At 38.8% G+C, this 14,994-nt stretch overlaps 1 protein-coding gene across 11 annotated transcripts in view; it reads left to right on the top strand.

Annotated features, from left to right (window-relative positions):
- SVIL (supervillin) overlaps positions 1–14,994 on the top strand; it is a 223,248-nt gene that overhangs the window by 131,508 nt on the left and 76,746 nt on the right. For all 11 annotated transcript variants that reach the window (XM_075125959.1, XM_075125960.1, XM_075125958.1 and 8 more), the window contains 3 exons: positions 6,837–6,928; positions 14,426–14,483; positions 14,614–14,765. In XM_075125959.1, coding sequence (XP_074982060.1) covers positions 14,476–14,483; positions 14,614–14,765 — 160 coding nt within the window. In that variant the 5' untranslated portion in view covers positions 6,837–6,928; positions 14,426–14,475. The remainder of the gene's footprint in view (positions 1–6,836; positions 6,929–14,425; positions 14,484–14,613; positions 14,766–14,994) is intronic.

Consider the following 14,994-nt stretch of genomic DNA (forward strand, 5'->3'; position numbering starts at 1 on the left):
TACCAGACACATTTGACATGATTCATGTGGATTCCTGAAGATTATTCTTTTATTAAACTTTTCATTGGGGAAAATACTCCAACACTTTTTATTATGTCTGGAAATAAACAGGAGCTTGTGGCACCCCATGATCTTGATCAGGCTTCATGAAATATAATTACAAGACATCTTCCAGCTGAGGATGTTGGATGCATTTCTTTTCTCTGAATCCTGTGCAGAATCCAGATCTGACAATGGCTTTGTTAAGGAGAAAACAGAAGAGAAGGTGATAAAATAACTTTTTCAACTTCAGCCAGAAAAATGCAAGAAAGGCAAACAGTAAAAATCCTGAGTGTGTGCCATAAATCATTTTAATACTAAAAAATGAAGTGTTTAACAGTAAAGTACAGCAACACAGAAGTTTCTAGTGCAGCTGCCAGAATCAGCATCTAATCATATTAAGTTACCTTTTTAGCTTTTTGGAATGAGGAACGAATATTCCTAGAATGTGGGAGTAGGGGGAGGGAATTTAAAGATTTTTTTTTTAAATACTAGATTACGTATAAATCAAGAGACCACAGATTATCTGACCCAACAGGAGCAGCTAACGTTGGGGCTGCAACAACTCTTCCAGCAGAAAATAACTAATGGAGCAAAGGAAAGAATTTCTAAATATTTTCCCCATCTACAAAAAGAAAATCAGTGAGAAATAAATGAATTGTCAGCATCTTATTACAACCTTTGCCTCTCATGACCTGCAGTACTGAAACCATAGTTCTTAGTTACCATAATCTCACTACTTTTAATTCAGTTGAGCTTGCAAATAAACATTTGTATTTAATGTTATAAGGAGGGGATTTGTCCCACTGTAGGAGGGGAATTTCTGTATGTACGCAGTACCCCAGCTGAACCAAGCAACAAAAGGATCTCAGTCCCTCCCCAACTCACTTCACCCAGTACCTGCCCACCTTGACTTTCCCTCCCAGCTATGCATGAGCATGACTCACACCATGCGAGGAGGACTGAGCTCGGGCGTTCCTTCACGTTTACCTCAGTCTCTCTATGGGCAAGGATTGCCAATGTATTTCAAAAATAAGGGACTGCGTTCTTAGCACTCGCACCCCACCTTCCGATATTTATTTATTTATTTATTTATTTATTAAGAATTATTAACCAGTATTCACCTACGTTTGCTAGGACTATTTCTTGCTGTTTTTGCAGCACTCAACAACACCCGATTTTGCTGTACAGAGATGAAGAAATAAGGGACGTCCCTAGTAATAAGGGCCTGTTGGCAACCCTAAACTCTGGGCTGGGATGAGGGTGCCCCTACTCCAGGATACTCCTAACTCCCTTGTTACCCTGTTAACCCGTAATCCCTGCCATTCACTTAAACACATATACAGTTTATTTACACCAAAGCTGTTTCTTTGGGGATTAAAGAACACCCTGGAAGCATTGTGAGGAGATGGCTCGGGTAGGGGGTCAAAGCAGTCTCTCACATGCAATAAACTTTACAGTAACAACAAATTTACGAGTCCAGCAAAGTCTTCCTGGACCTGGATGTGCTGCTGTGATGGTGCTGGTGTGGCACTGCCCCAGGATGGGGTTTGGCTCCGTGACAGAACCCATTCTGCCCTACTGTCAGGCCACGTCCCCCTATGGCTCTGGCACTTGATGCCCTCCATCTCTTTCTCTCTCCCTAAACCAGTGCACACAACTCTGCTGCATGAGCAGGAGACTCGCCCCAGCGCTCTCTCCCCCATCTGCTGCTGCTCTCTCCTCAGCCGTGTTCTGAGCAGCTGCTCTCTCCCTGGCTATCTTATTCTGCCCTGGCAGCCCCAGCTCACGCTGAGGGAAGGCCCTGGGCTATTGACTCCCTCATTGATCTGCCCACCCTGCTGATCCGATTGGCGTGGATGCTGGCCTCCCGCATTAGCCCTGGGGACTGTCAGTTTCAGGATCCTGAGTCCTCTTTCACCATTCTCCTTTCTCCTGGAATTGGGAAAGGGCCAACCAAAAAATCCACAGAGATTTCAATAAGAGGCCCCTCACATTGTGATAAGTGCTAAATGCATCTCTGCTTTCTCAGGACTTCTGTATTTCTTTATACCATATTCTTTGGATAAATTGTATTGTTTTTAAAGAGCAATATCTTCCTTTTTGCCTTTTACTATCGGTATAGACATGCTGTCTGGGTAAAGCAGTACAAGGCATTGATTTGATTAAGTAAATGTTTTTGAAATAGTCAGATGGCAGCATGATGAATTCAGGACACGTTCCCAGAGCTCCCTCAGCAACTTACTACTAAACCTTCCTCAAAATTCTTTATGCGAACTGAAGCTACCTAACTGGCATACTGCCACACCAGTTTACAGCACACATGGTCCCATGCAGAAGACTTTTAAAACAACAACAAAAATCTTGAGGCCTTGAGAGAGGGGCTGAGGAAAAGCAGAAAACCCACAGAAGATATAGTGGCCAGTATAGGCAAGGGCTTACGCCCATTGAGTCAAAGGGGGATGTAAGCACATGCTTAATTGAAATGTGCTTAAATGCTTTCCTATGTCAGGAGTCTATATTGAACTAAACTCAAAGTATAATGTTATTTCACATGCACTATGGCAGCATAATCACTGTTGTCAATGGTACTACTAGCCCTATGTCAGTGGCTCTCAACCTTCTAGACTACTGTACCCCTTTCAGGACTCTGATTTGTCTTGTGTACCCCCAAGTTACACCTCACTTAATAACTACTTGCTTACAAAATCAGATGGAAAAATACAAAAGTGTCACAGCACACTATTACTGAAAAATTGCTTATTTTCTCATTTTTGCCATATGATTATAAAATAAATCAATGGGAATATAAATATTGTACTTACATTTCTGTATATGGTATATAGAGCAGTATAAACAAGTCATTGTATTAAATTTTAGTTTGTACTGACTTTGCTAGTGCTTTTTATGTAGCCTGTTGTAAAATTAGGCAAATACCTAGATGAGGTGATGTACCCCATGGAAGATCGATGTGTACCCCCGGAGTACGTGTACTCCTGATTGAGAACCATGGACCCAGAGATTCAAAAGTCATGAATCAGGCTGACACCCAAAGCTTAGTTTAAGTAATCAGATTTTTAAGTAACTAATTTTGAGTTCATTTACCTTTATAAATTTTGAGTCAATATTGTTCATATTTTCAAGGTTTTCCCCACAATCATGAGGGCTAGGAACTTTTTAAATGAAAGCAGGGATTCTCTTGTAATCAAGCAATGCTAGGATCTGTGGCTTAATGAAAATGACACATCAGGAGAGTTTGGCAACACTGGATACATGGAAATATGCAGTGGGCTTTTCTTAGCCTCTGGCAGCCTAAAATGAAAGCCAGACTTACCCCATTTGCTGATGGCCACAGTATGGTTTTTGAGCCATTAAATTGTTTTATTCCATGCTGAGGTACAGATTTCTGTTATCAACAAGTTAATGGGAATCTGAGCATTCAACTTGCTATTAGCTTTCTTTAGCAGTTAACACAACTTGTCCAGCCAGCATATATAGTAATTTCATCCTCACTTGTAGGGAAAACCCCTTGTGCCTACTTGTGTCATTGTGGGAGACTTTGCCTCTCGTGTACACATCTAGTGGTCACTTTCTTGGTTCAGCAATGGCCAGGCCCAGCCCCGGCATCTTCTCCTGACTTCTGTCTCTGAGTCTTCTGTGGCTTGGCCATGTGCGATGTAATTAAGCCAACCTAAACCACAGTATAGACACTGCAAGATCTTCTGTCGACCCAGCTACCACTTCTCAGAGAGGTAGAGTTAGTACGGTGATGGGAGAACCCCTTCCATCACTGAAGTAAGTGCCTACGTTACAGCTTTCAGAGTAACAGCTGTGTTAGTCTGTATTCGCAAAAAGAAAAGGAGTACTTGTGGCACCTTAGAGACTAACCAATTTATTTGAGCATGAGCTTTCGTGAGCTACAGCTCACTTCATCGGATGCATACCGTGGAAACTGCAGCAGATATTATATACACACAGAGAATATGAAACAATACCTCCTCCCACCCGCTGGACAGTGGGGTGGGAGGAGGTATTGTTTCATATTCTCTGTGTATATATAAAGTCTGCTGCAGTTTCCACGGTATGCATCCGATGAAGTGAGCTGTAGCTCACGAAAGCTCATGCTCAAATAAATTGGTTAGTCTCTAAGGTGCCACAAGTCCTCCTTTTCTTTTTGCGTTACAGCTGTGCTGCTGTAGCGGTTCTAGTGTAGGCATTCCCTGATTCTCTCAATAGACTCTTCCTAACTTAACATAAGGGATCTCAGTGCCAACTGAAGATGTCTGTACGGTATAACACCTGTATTTTACATAACAATCTCAAAAAATGCTAAACAGTTGAATTTCAAGAAATATTTTTCTCACGTAAGTGGACAGTTGAGCCTTTTTTTTTTTCTTAATCAATGAAAGGTGCTGGATGGCCTGCTGTTCTAAAAGCCATGATATGTACACAGATACATAGATGTATGTGTGTCTGTATCATAAATGTCATGTTAATTGTACCCAGGGTGTTCTGTTTGGAATGTGTCATAGTACCGAAAAGATAAATATAACCTGCAACGTTGTGTGAAATGTTAACATTAAAGGTATTTATAAGGAATGGTTTCACCGAGACTATTTCAGATATAAATTAGGGCTGTTAAGCAATTAAAAAAATTAATTGTGATTAATCGTGCGATAAAACAATTTAATCGTGATTAATCGCACTGTTAAATAATAGAATACTATTTCTTTAGATATTTTTGGATGTTTTCCACATTTTCAAATAATATCAATTACAACACAGTATACAAAGTGTACAGTGCTCACTTTATATCTATTTTTGATTAAAAATATTTGCACTGTAAAAAACAAAATAAATGGTATTTTTCAATTCACCTAATACAAGTACTGTAGTGCAATCTCTTTTTATCATGAAAGTTGAACTTACAAATGTAGAATTATGTACCAAAAACCCCCCTGCATTCAAAAATAAAACAATGCAAAACTTTAGCTCCTACAGTCCACTCAGTCCTACTTCTTGTTCAGCCAATCGCTCAGACAAACAAGTTTGTTTATATTTACAGGAGATAATGCTGCCCACATGTGTCACCTGAATGTCACCTGAAAGTGAGAACAGGTGTTTGCATGGCACTGTTGTAGCCAGCATCGCAAGATATTTACATGCCAGATAGGGTGTCCAGATGTCCTGATATTCAGAGCTTTTGCTTATATAGGCACCTGTTACCCCCCACCCTGTCTCAATTTTTCACCCTTGCTGTCTGGTCACCCTAATGCCAGATGTGCTAAAGATTCATATGTCCCTTCATGCTTCAACCACCATTTCAGAGGACATGCATCCATGCTGATGACAGGTTCTGCTCGATAACAATCCAAAGCACTGCGGACCAACACATGTTCATTTTCATCATCTGAGTCAAATGTCACCAGCAGAAGGTTGATTTTCTTTTGGGGGGTTCAGGTTCTGTAGTTTCTGCATCGGAGTGTTGCACTTTTAAGACTTCTGAAAGCAAGCTCCACACCTCATCCCTTTCAGATTTTGGAAGACACTTCAGATTCTTAAACCTTGGGTCGAGTGCTATAGTTGTCTTTAGAAATCTCACATTGGTACCTTCTTTGCATTTTGTCAAATCTTCAGCGAAATTTTTTTTTAAAGTGAACATGTGCAGAGTCATCATCTGAGATGACTACAACATGAAATAGATGACGGAATGTGGGTAAAATAGAGCCGGAGACATACACTTCTTCCCCAAGGAGTTCAGTAACAAATTTAATTAACACATTTTTTTAATGAGCATCATCAGCATGGAAACATGTCCTCTGGAATGGTGGTCGAAGCATGAAGGGGCATACAAATGTTTAGCATATCTGGAATGTAGGTACCTTGCAATGCTGACTCCAAAAGTCCCATGCGAATGCCTGTTCTCACTTTCTGATGACATTGTAAATAAGAAGTGCGCAGCATTATCTTCCGTAAATGTAAACAAACTTGTTTGTCTTAGTGATTGGCTGAGCGAGAAGTAGGACTGAATGGACTTGTAGGCTCTAAATTTTTACATTGTTTTCTTTTTGTGTGCAGTTGTGTTTAAAAAAAAATCTACATTTGTAAGTTGCACTTTCATGATAAAGAGAGTGCAGTACAGTACTTGCATGCAGTGAATTGCAAAATACTGTTTCTTTTATCATTTTTATAGTGCAAATATTTATAATAAAAATAATAATATAAATTGAGCACTGTACACTTTGTATTCTGTGTTGTAACTGAAATCAATATATTTGAAAATGTAGAAAAACATCCAAAATATTTAATAAATTTCAATTGGTAGTCTAACAGTGCGATTAAAACTGCTATTAAGCATGATTAATTTTTTAACCACACTTAATTTTTTTGAGTTAATTGCGCGAATTAACTGTGATTAATCGACAGCCCTAATATAAATAATAATTTAATGCAGAATGGGCTACTATCTGTTGAAACTAAGTCTTCCAAATTCAGTAAAGCCTGGCATTGGTTTAAGTTTCTTTACTCTTTCATAGGTTTACTACTTATCTTATATTACATTATATTATTATAAATCTAATATAGCACTTACACTGCTTCTGTTTACTGTACTACTTTCATTAATTGTCCCATTAATGGCAGTCTGGCCTTGTTTCTGTGTCTCCTGAAATCATGGCAAATACTCTTCTTTGTGTCTGTATGTTAAGGTATCATGAAGTAAATCTCTATATCTTGGCTTAATTTGATCTGTAGCTGAAGTGTTCACAGCTCGGTAAACCAGATATTATTATTTTCAGTTTTCAGAAAGAATTTTCATTTGAGGATAAAGAAGAACTTGCTAATAGCACAAAGGACATTGATGCTAATCTTTTAGCAGTGCTTCCAAAAGGTAGGTAAAGTAAGTGTGGGTGGGTGTGCACGCGCACATTGGGTAACAAAACTTAATATAGACAAATGCAAGGCACAGTTGAAACTAATAATAGGCGCATGGGGCATGTAAATTAGTTTTCACCTCCCTGTGGAGGCTGTATTAATAACGGAGGAGAACAATACAGAAATTAGGATGCTCTTTTATATAAGTCATTTATTAAATCATTGCCTGTGGAGTTCAGTTTTGTTTTCCTAACTTCAAAAAGGTCAGACAGAAGCTGAAATTCAAAACTTCCTAAAGAAATTATTAGTAGAGCTAGATGAATATTTAGTATAGAAAAAGAACTTGCTTAAATTTACAAAAGAACTTTCTTTTGTTGTGTTTGCAGCCTTTTCTGTTCATCTTTAGCAACTATCCAGGTCACTGAGTTTACTGTATGTAACTCCTCACTTAACGTTGTAGTTATGTTCCTGAAAAATGCGACTTTATGCAAAATGATGTTAAGCGAATCAAATTTCCCTATAAGAACTAATGTAAATGGGAGGGGGGGTTTAGGTTCCAAGGAAATTTTTTTTTGCCAGAGAAAAGACATTATATACATTATAAGTTTTAAACAATTTTAAACAAACAGTTTAATATTGTACACAGCAATGAATGATTGTAAAGCTTGGTTGAGGTGGTGGAGTAGGATGGAATATTTCCCAGGGAATGCCTTGCTGCTAAATGATGAACTAGCACTTGGCTGAGCCCTCAAGGGTTAATATGCTGCTGTTAATGTAGCCTCACACTCTACAAGGCAGCATGGACTGAGGCAGGAGGGAGGAAACACAATAGATGCAGGGCAGTAGCTGCAAACACTTCCCTGCAAAAACTGAACATGTTGATGAGCCCACGCTATCCAGCTGGAGCGCACCAATCCCTCCTCCTGACAGCACATGCACAGCTGCACTGGTGCTGACTTTCCAAAGTGCTGTGGGGTGCGTGCATGAGTAAGAGAGAGGGAGAGACTTGCAGTGCCCCTTTAAGTACACTGACTGCACTTCAAGTACGTTGCCCTTTTAAGCAGATCAGCCCGTTCAGACAGGAACCAATAGCTTCCTGCAAGCTCTCCGCTCCCCCGCTTCTGTCCCCGAGCCCTGTGACAGTCCCCTCCTCCACTTTGTGGAGAGGAGTTACGGAGTGGGGGGAGGGGCAGGAATAGGGGGACATCCTGCCATCAGCACCCCTCTCCCCCCTGCCCTCCCCACCAAGCAGGAAGCTCCCAGGAGCAGCTCCAAGGCAGAGGGCAGGGCAGGAGCAGCATGGCAGTGGGGAGAGGGCCACCTGAACTGCTGCTGGGCAGCTGCCGAGCCACATACCTTACAGGGTATTTAGGGGAGCCGATGGGGGGGCTGTTGGCCCCCCCGGTTCTAATCCCCACAAGGAGGGGCTCCTCTTCCAGAGAATCCTGCAAGCAGTGGACAAAGCAGGCAGCTGCCAAACGACCTTATAAGGGAACACTGCGCAACTTTAAACAAGCATGTTCCCTAATTGATCAGCAATGTAACAATGAAACGTTCACCGGGACAGTGTTAAGTAAGGAATTTCTGTACTTATATAAATATTCAGTGAATTTTAAGCTTATGTGCTAGAATATCTGCACAGGGCATAGTTATAGTACATCTTATTTCAGATGAGATCCTTGGGGGGACAGCCAGGAGTGAGACAGTGTTCCCCAAGTCCCTATCTCATGCAGTTAAACAATCCAGATAAGCATGTGATGGTAACCTTTGTGCCTAGAACCACTCAAGCAATTATTTGAATGTGATGAGAAAAAAAATAAACCTAAACTAGCAAGTAAATGCCATCTAAGCCTAATTACCCTAGGATTCGGAGTAGCAGCCGTGTTAGTCTGTATCCACAAAAAGAAAGGAGGACTTGTGGCACCTTAGAGACTAACAAATTTATTTGAGCATAAGCTTTCGTGAGCTACAGCTCACTTCATCGGATGCATTCTGTGGAAAATACAGTGGGGAGATTTATATACACAGAGAACATGAAACAATTGGTGTTACCATACACACTGTAACGAGAGTGATCAGGTAAGGTGAGCTATTACCAGCAGGAGAGCAGGGGGGAAAAACCTTTTGTAGTGATAATCAAGGTGGGCCATTTCCAGCAGTAGACAAGAACATATGAGGAACCGCGGGGGGGAATAAACATGGGGAAGTAGTTTTACTTTGTGTAATGACCCATCCACTCCCAGTCTTTATTCAAGCCTAAGTTAATAGTATCCAGTTTGCTAATTAATTCCAGTTCAGCAGTCTCTCGTTGGAGTCTGTTTTTGAAGATTTTGTTGTTGAAGAATTGCCACTTTTAGGTCTGTAATCGAGTGACCAAAGAGACTGAAGTGTTCTCCGACTGGTTTTTGAATGTTATAATTCTTGACGTCTGATTTGTGTCCATTTATTCTTTTACGTAGAGACTGTCCAGTTTGACCACTGTACATGGCAGAGGGGCATTATTGGCACATGATGGCATATATCACATTGGTAGATATGAACGAGCCTCTGATAGTGCGGTCTTCTGACCAGCTTGAAATGGTGTAGTGTGTGTTTTGTTTTTTTAAATTTTGTCCAAGTTGTGTATGTATAACTAGTAAATAATGTGGAAAAGGCCTAAATAAATTTGAAGCAGAATTCTGCAGGACTAGTCTTTAAGGTAGGTGATGTCTGAGGTGAAGCTGTTTATTTAAGCAAAATATTAGTTAAAGGAACTTAATTTCTTCAGTCTTGATTAACTAGCTATAAGACTAAATGAGTAGTTTCAGTAGATGCTCCAGGCTCTTTCTCCCTTACTTTTAATTTCACTTCTCCCCTACCCATCATCTTTAAAGGTCCTGTATTGCAGCAACCACTTACAGATTGTACTTAAGGTGCTTCAGCTGTACCTCCAGAACTATTTATTTAGCTCAGTTGTCAGTCACTGTTTAAAACCAACTGGACCTTGTTGATCACCGGGGTCTGACCTGTAGTCCCACATGGCATTTCAGCACACATTATCCTCATTAGGCAATCAGAGCAACATATACTAAATGAATGCTTTAAGAAAACAAAATAAAGTGGGTGTAGGTGAGGCGTGGATTAATTTAAATCACTGATTTTAGCTGTGACTTCAAATCAGCAAGCAGAAAACCTTGATTTAAATAATCAGTTTTCAGCATCTTTGCATTGGTGGTACTTAGTTATTTTCCCAAGGAAAGGTTGATTTTTTTTTCAAGGGTTGGGTGCAATTAAAACACATTGATTTGCAACTTAATATAGTCTTTACACTAAATTTTGGTGCTTTATTTTACTGACAAGGAAGATATACTATATTTATACACATTTATTTAAGCATATATATAACTTGCATCTATTTATAAAGTATTCTCTGTAGTTAGTGAATTGAACTGATTGTTTCTGGTCACCATGTCCTTCAGGATTTTAGATCTAGTAGATCTCATCTTCTCACGCCTAATTTTTATTCATGGTTTAGAAGAGGGGGGTGGAAAAGCATTTCTGCTTTTTCAACTTCTATCATTTTCTAAACATTGGATGAACTAGTCATTGAACTGAAATAGTTGAATAAACTGAAATGGAAAAAAAATCACTGCACCTGCAGAAGAGGCTACTGCTGTCAAAAGCAGGTTTAGCACTTCAGCAAACTCTGATTCCAGCTACGTAGTCAGTGACTTCATCCCATTCAGTGGTTTGACTTTCTTTAAAACTTGGCAACACACATGTAATGCTTAATATTTTTTAATGATTTTAATAGATTTAGTAAATGTAGGCCTTAACACAGGTTGTCATAATTTCAAATTTAATTTTAAAATTAAAATATATAATATATATAAAATAAACCTGTATTTAATTTAGTCAGATTTTTTTTTTTAAAAATCTGTTTAAAAATCCATTTTTCTCTGACTTTGAGGGAAGCCTGCCCATAAAACCTCCACTCTCATTATCCAGCTATCCTCGCCTTGTGTTTAACATGCAGTTATCTAAAACTAAGAATTCAACTTTGCTAGGGTTCATCCTTTCATAATCAATATATCTTAAGCTGTATGCCTACAGAAAACTTGACAACTGATATGTCAAGCTCGTATGTTGAGACCACTGCCTCTCATGCTGATCATTATTGTGTCATTGTTTCCATTTGCTTTCTCTGTATCCACCTGTTGTCTCTTGTCTTCTACTTAGATTGTAAGCGTGTTGTGTTTTGTACAGCACCTAGAACAATGGAACTCTGATCCAGGACTGGGACTCATAGGCACTACTACAATATAATTAAAAAATAAATAAAAAAGTAGATTTTTGCATGTTGTCTTTATTTTGAACCTCATAGTCCTGTGTTTAAACACTATCCATTTCTTTATGGCCACAGAAAAGGAAAGTTAACATATGCCACTTATGTTGCAACCCACATTGCCTATTATACAAAGCCATTCTGTAGAACATTTAAAGTTTCAACACATTATTCCCCTAACACTCCCTGCCCCTCTCTCAAAATACACTAAAATAAAATAAAAAATTTTTTGAAGCAAACTACACATGGCTGGCCATGAGACTGTTCCAAAGTCCAATATTTAAACCAAAGATTGATGATAGTGCACACTGATAAGTGTTAGTCTACTCATGCTTTCATACAGAAATCCTGTAACCAATCTAAGACCTTGTGGTGAGTCCGGTACACTGTGATTAATATATTTTTCTTTAAAAAAAAAAATGATGGGATTGAATCCCACACTATTACTGCTGTAACATTTTTACACCGGTTGGTATCAGATCATCCTGAATAGTGATATCCAGGATATATTGTCTATAAGGTTGCAGTGTTTTGTTAGTTAATAGTGCTCCATATGCATTCCATTCAATCCATTTTAGTTTAATTTTAAAGTGAATTTTGGTGCTTGAGGGAAGCTCTGTTAAGAGCACTGAGGGCTGAGATATCTGTCCTTCAAACAGGTGACTTCGTATACAAATTGCCCGGAATACCTTACATCTGTGCTTTGATCCTGGTCTGATTAGATTACTCTGGACCAATATTTAAACTCAACAATCTTCATATTGAATTTGATCAGGGAGGCTAATATTGGAGATAACTGGGGAAATCCACCTTATCTTATTAAACGTTTGTTTTTTTTTCCTTTTGAAGAGTATGCATGCTGTGGCAGACCACAAAAATGATTTTTAATGGTGGAATGGGAATCCAGCAACTGACTTTTCCATTTTCCAGGGATCTCCTTTTTAATTTGAAGTTGCTTGTTTCCGTGAGTTACAGCTGCATCATACAACTTCTCTCTGTGATGCTATCACAAATTCCAATCTACCATTTGACCGTCTGTTATATTGATAGCATCACATGAGCGCTTCTATTTAAAAACAAAAAACAAACCTGCACACCAAAAAAGTATCAACATAAACCCTGAAAAGCACAAAAGGCACACAACTTCAACATATTGTTTTATATATAGCTATGATATATGTCAAGGTCAATCTGAACACTATAGAACAAGTGCTTGGACCATGTCCCGGAAGTTCCTGTGCAACAGTCTTCCACACCATTTTAGCAACCACTGATAATTCATGCACCACTAGGATCAGAAATTCACATCTTGTTCCCATTGAGAGCTACATTTCCAAACTTACAGGGAGTGGAAGGGCATCTAGTTTCTAGCACTAGTGGTTGACCAAAAAACTGGTTGAGAAAAGCCAGTGGAAAGGAACAAAGTGAGGGAGAAGAAGTCCAGTGCAATTTGAATGGTGCATATTGGTAATGCTTGTTACCTTATGTCCCACCTAAACTACAAGGACTAAATCTGGTAAGCTTACCTTTGCAGCCGTGTAGAACATTCTCTTCCTGTTCTAGCAGTTCACAAGAAGTCAGGCATGTTCTCCTCACCCCCCACCCCACACACACACAGGTTCAGGACTAAATAGAGCAAGTCTCACTTTGGCCCTCTTTAATTTTCAATCCCTGTCTAAATGAGATAAGGATAAAGGGGCAAGAAGTGGTGTAATGCTTTAATACAGTTGCCTTTCACTTGCAGAGATCTTTCAGGTATGCAGGTAGGTATGTTCATCACCCATACTGTGCAATGGAAGTTAAGTCCAAATGTGCATTCATGTTACTAAATACTAGTGGTACGTTCTAAAACCTCCTCTTCAGGGACTTAATGCTGCAATAAAATTGAGTTCTTGGATGAATGCCAGCCTTTATCCTGGAAGCAAATATTTTAAAATATGGTTAATCTTGTCCTTCCATAAATTGAATATTTATTTTTATGTTGATTTATTGATCATACTTACTATGGCCAAGACCCTGAGTTGACACTGCTGTATTACTAACCAGACCTCATTTCTACAATACATCAGTCTGTGTATTTATGTAATACAGTTGCCGCACCTAAATGGAAGTCACAGGAAAAGAAGTAAATTACCAGTTTTAGGTAAAACAAAACCCTAAACTTTACATAAAGAAGCAGCAAGTCTTTTAAATATCAGCGGCAAGGTCAAGCCACTCTATATTAAAACCAAATCAGAGGTCTGCATAGTGATTCAGCTTTTAGTCCTATACTATTGCAAAGGAAATCAGGCTTCTAGCTTGTCACTCCCCAGCCCCTGTGGTAGCATACATGGAGTTTGTTGCCTGGTGAAAAGAAATTGTGCCACATTTATTTATATAGCATCTTTTTGTTCAAAGGGGTTTACAAATGTTGACTGAAACTGTGTACGTAGGGATTACTTCACCCATCACTGAAATGCTAGTGAAATGACAGGAGATGAAAAGTGATAGTTGTCTAACAGCAGGTAACACTATTAAACAGTTTAGGATAAGAAGTAAATATTTACAGGGGGAAATTATCTAAGCAGACTGTAACTAACAAAGTAGGAAAATAACCAGGGTACTGGGGTTAACTCTGGGAAGAGTTGATGAAAAGTACTGTGTGGTCTTTGGCCACAAGTCATCAGGACTCTTAGGGCTTGTCTAGACTAGGATTAAGTGGATTGACTTGGTGTGTTTTTAAAAATTTATTAGCCAACACATTTAGCTAATAGTAAAAATACAAGTGTAGACAGACCAACCTGTATTAACATATTAGCTCATTGTGATGTCACCTAAATTACCCATCAAGATTAACCTCAACCAATTAATGTGTTAACAACTTTTAAAACACTAGTGTAGACAGGGTAAATTTGTATTTTAACATGTTCTTAAAATACCATGTTTTAACCTAGTCTAGCTAAACCTTTAGAGGATTCCCTGGTATTTACTACAGTATGTGCAAAATGTGTTTTAAGGAGGCTAGTAAATGAGGAACCCAAATAGGAAATGTTTACCTGCAAGTGACTGGTTATGTGAAAACCTACTTTTCTAGACCATTCCTTCTTGCTCTGATACTTAAAATAGAAGCTTATAGAGATCCTGCTGTGATGCCTGAGAATTCCTAATTTATAAAAGGTACACTGTATCATTTTTTCTTTTTCTTTTTAGTTTCAGAATTAAGAAAACTCTTTGAACCAAACAAGCAAAATATTTTGGAAATGAAAAGGTAAAATAGCCTTTTGTCTAACTGCTGTAAAATACAAATAATTTAGTAATATAATTATTTTGTGACTTCCTCTAGAAACTATCTCCAAATCCTTAGATAACGTTTACACATTTTCTTCCATCTTTTGCAGGAAAGAGAGGATCGCCAGACGTTTAGAAGGAATTGAAAATGATACACAGCCCATCCTCCTACAAAATTGTCCTGGATTAGTTACCCACCGTTTACTAGAAGAAGATACACCAAGATATATGCGTGCAACAGACCCATATAGTCCCCACTTTGGTAAGAAATATGCTTACATATATATATATATATCTCAAACTGATATTGCTGAAGTACTTCATGCTTGGTATGTTATCGAGCTTGCAGTAGCAGATACACAGTTCTCAAACTTAATGGTTTGCTTTCAGAGAGAACGCTGTCACAGATGCTTTCAAATTGCTTTTCAGTTTTCTGTCTGGCTTTGATTTATTTTTGTACAGAATCTCTGTTCTACCATTTTAGAAAGAGA

The sequence above is a fragment of the Caretta caretta genome, chromosome 2 (genome assembly GCF_965140235.1).
Source record: "Caretta caretta isolate rCarCar2 chromosome 2, rCarCar1.hap1, whole genome shotgun sequence".
Lineage (NCBI taxonomy): Eukaryota > Metazoa > Chordata > Testudines > Cheloniidae > Caretta > Caretta caretta.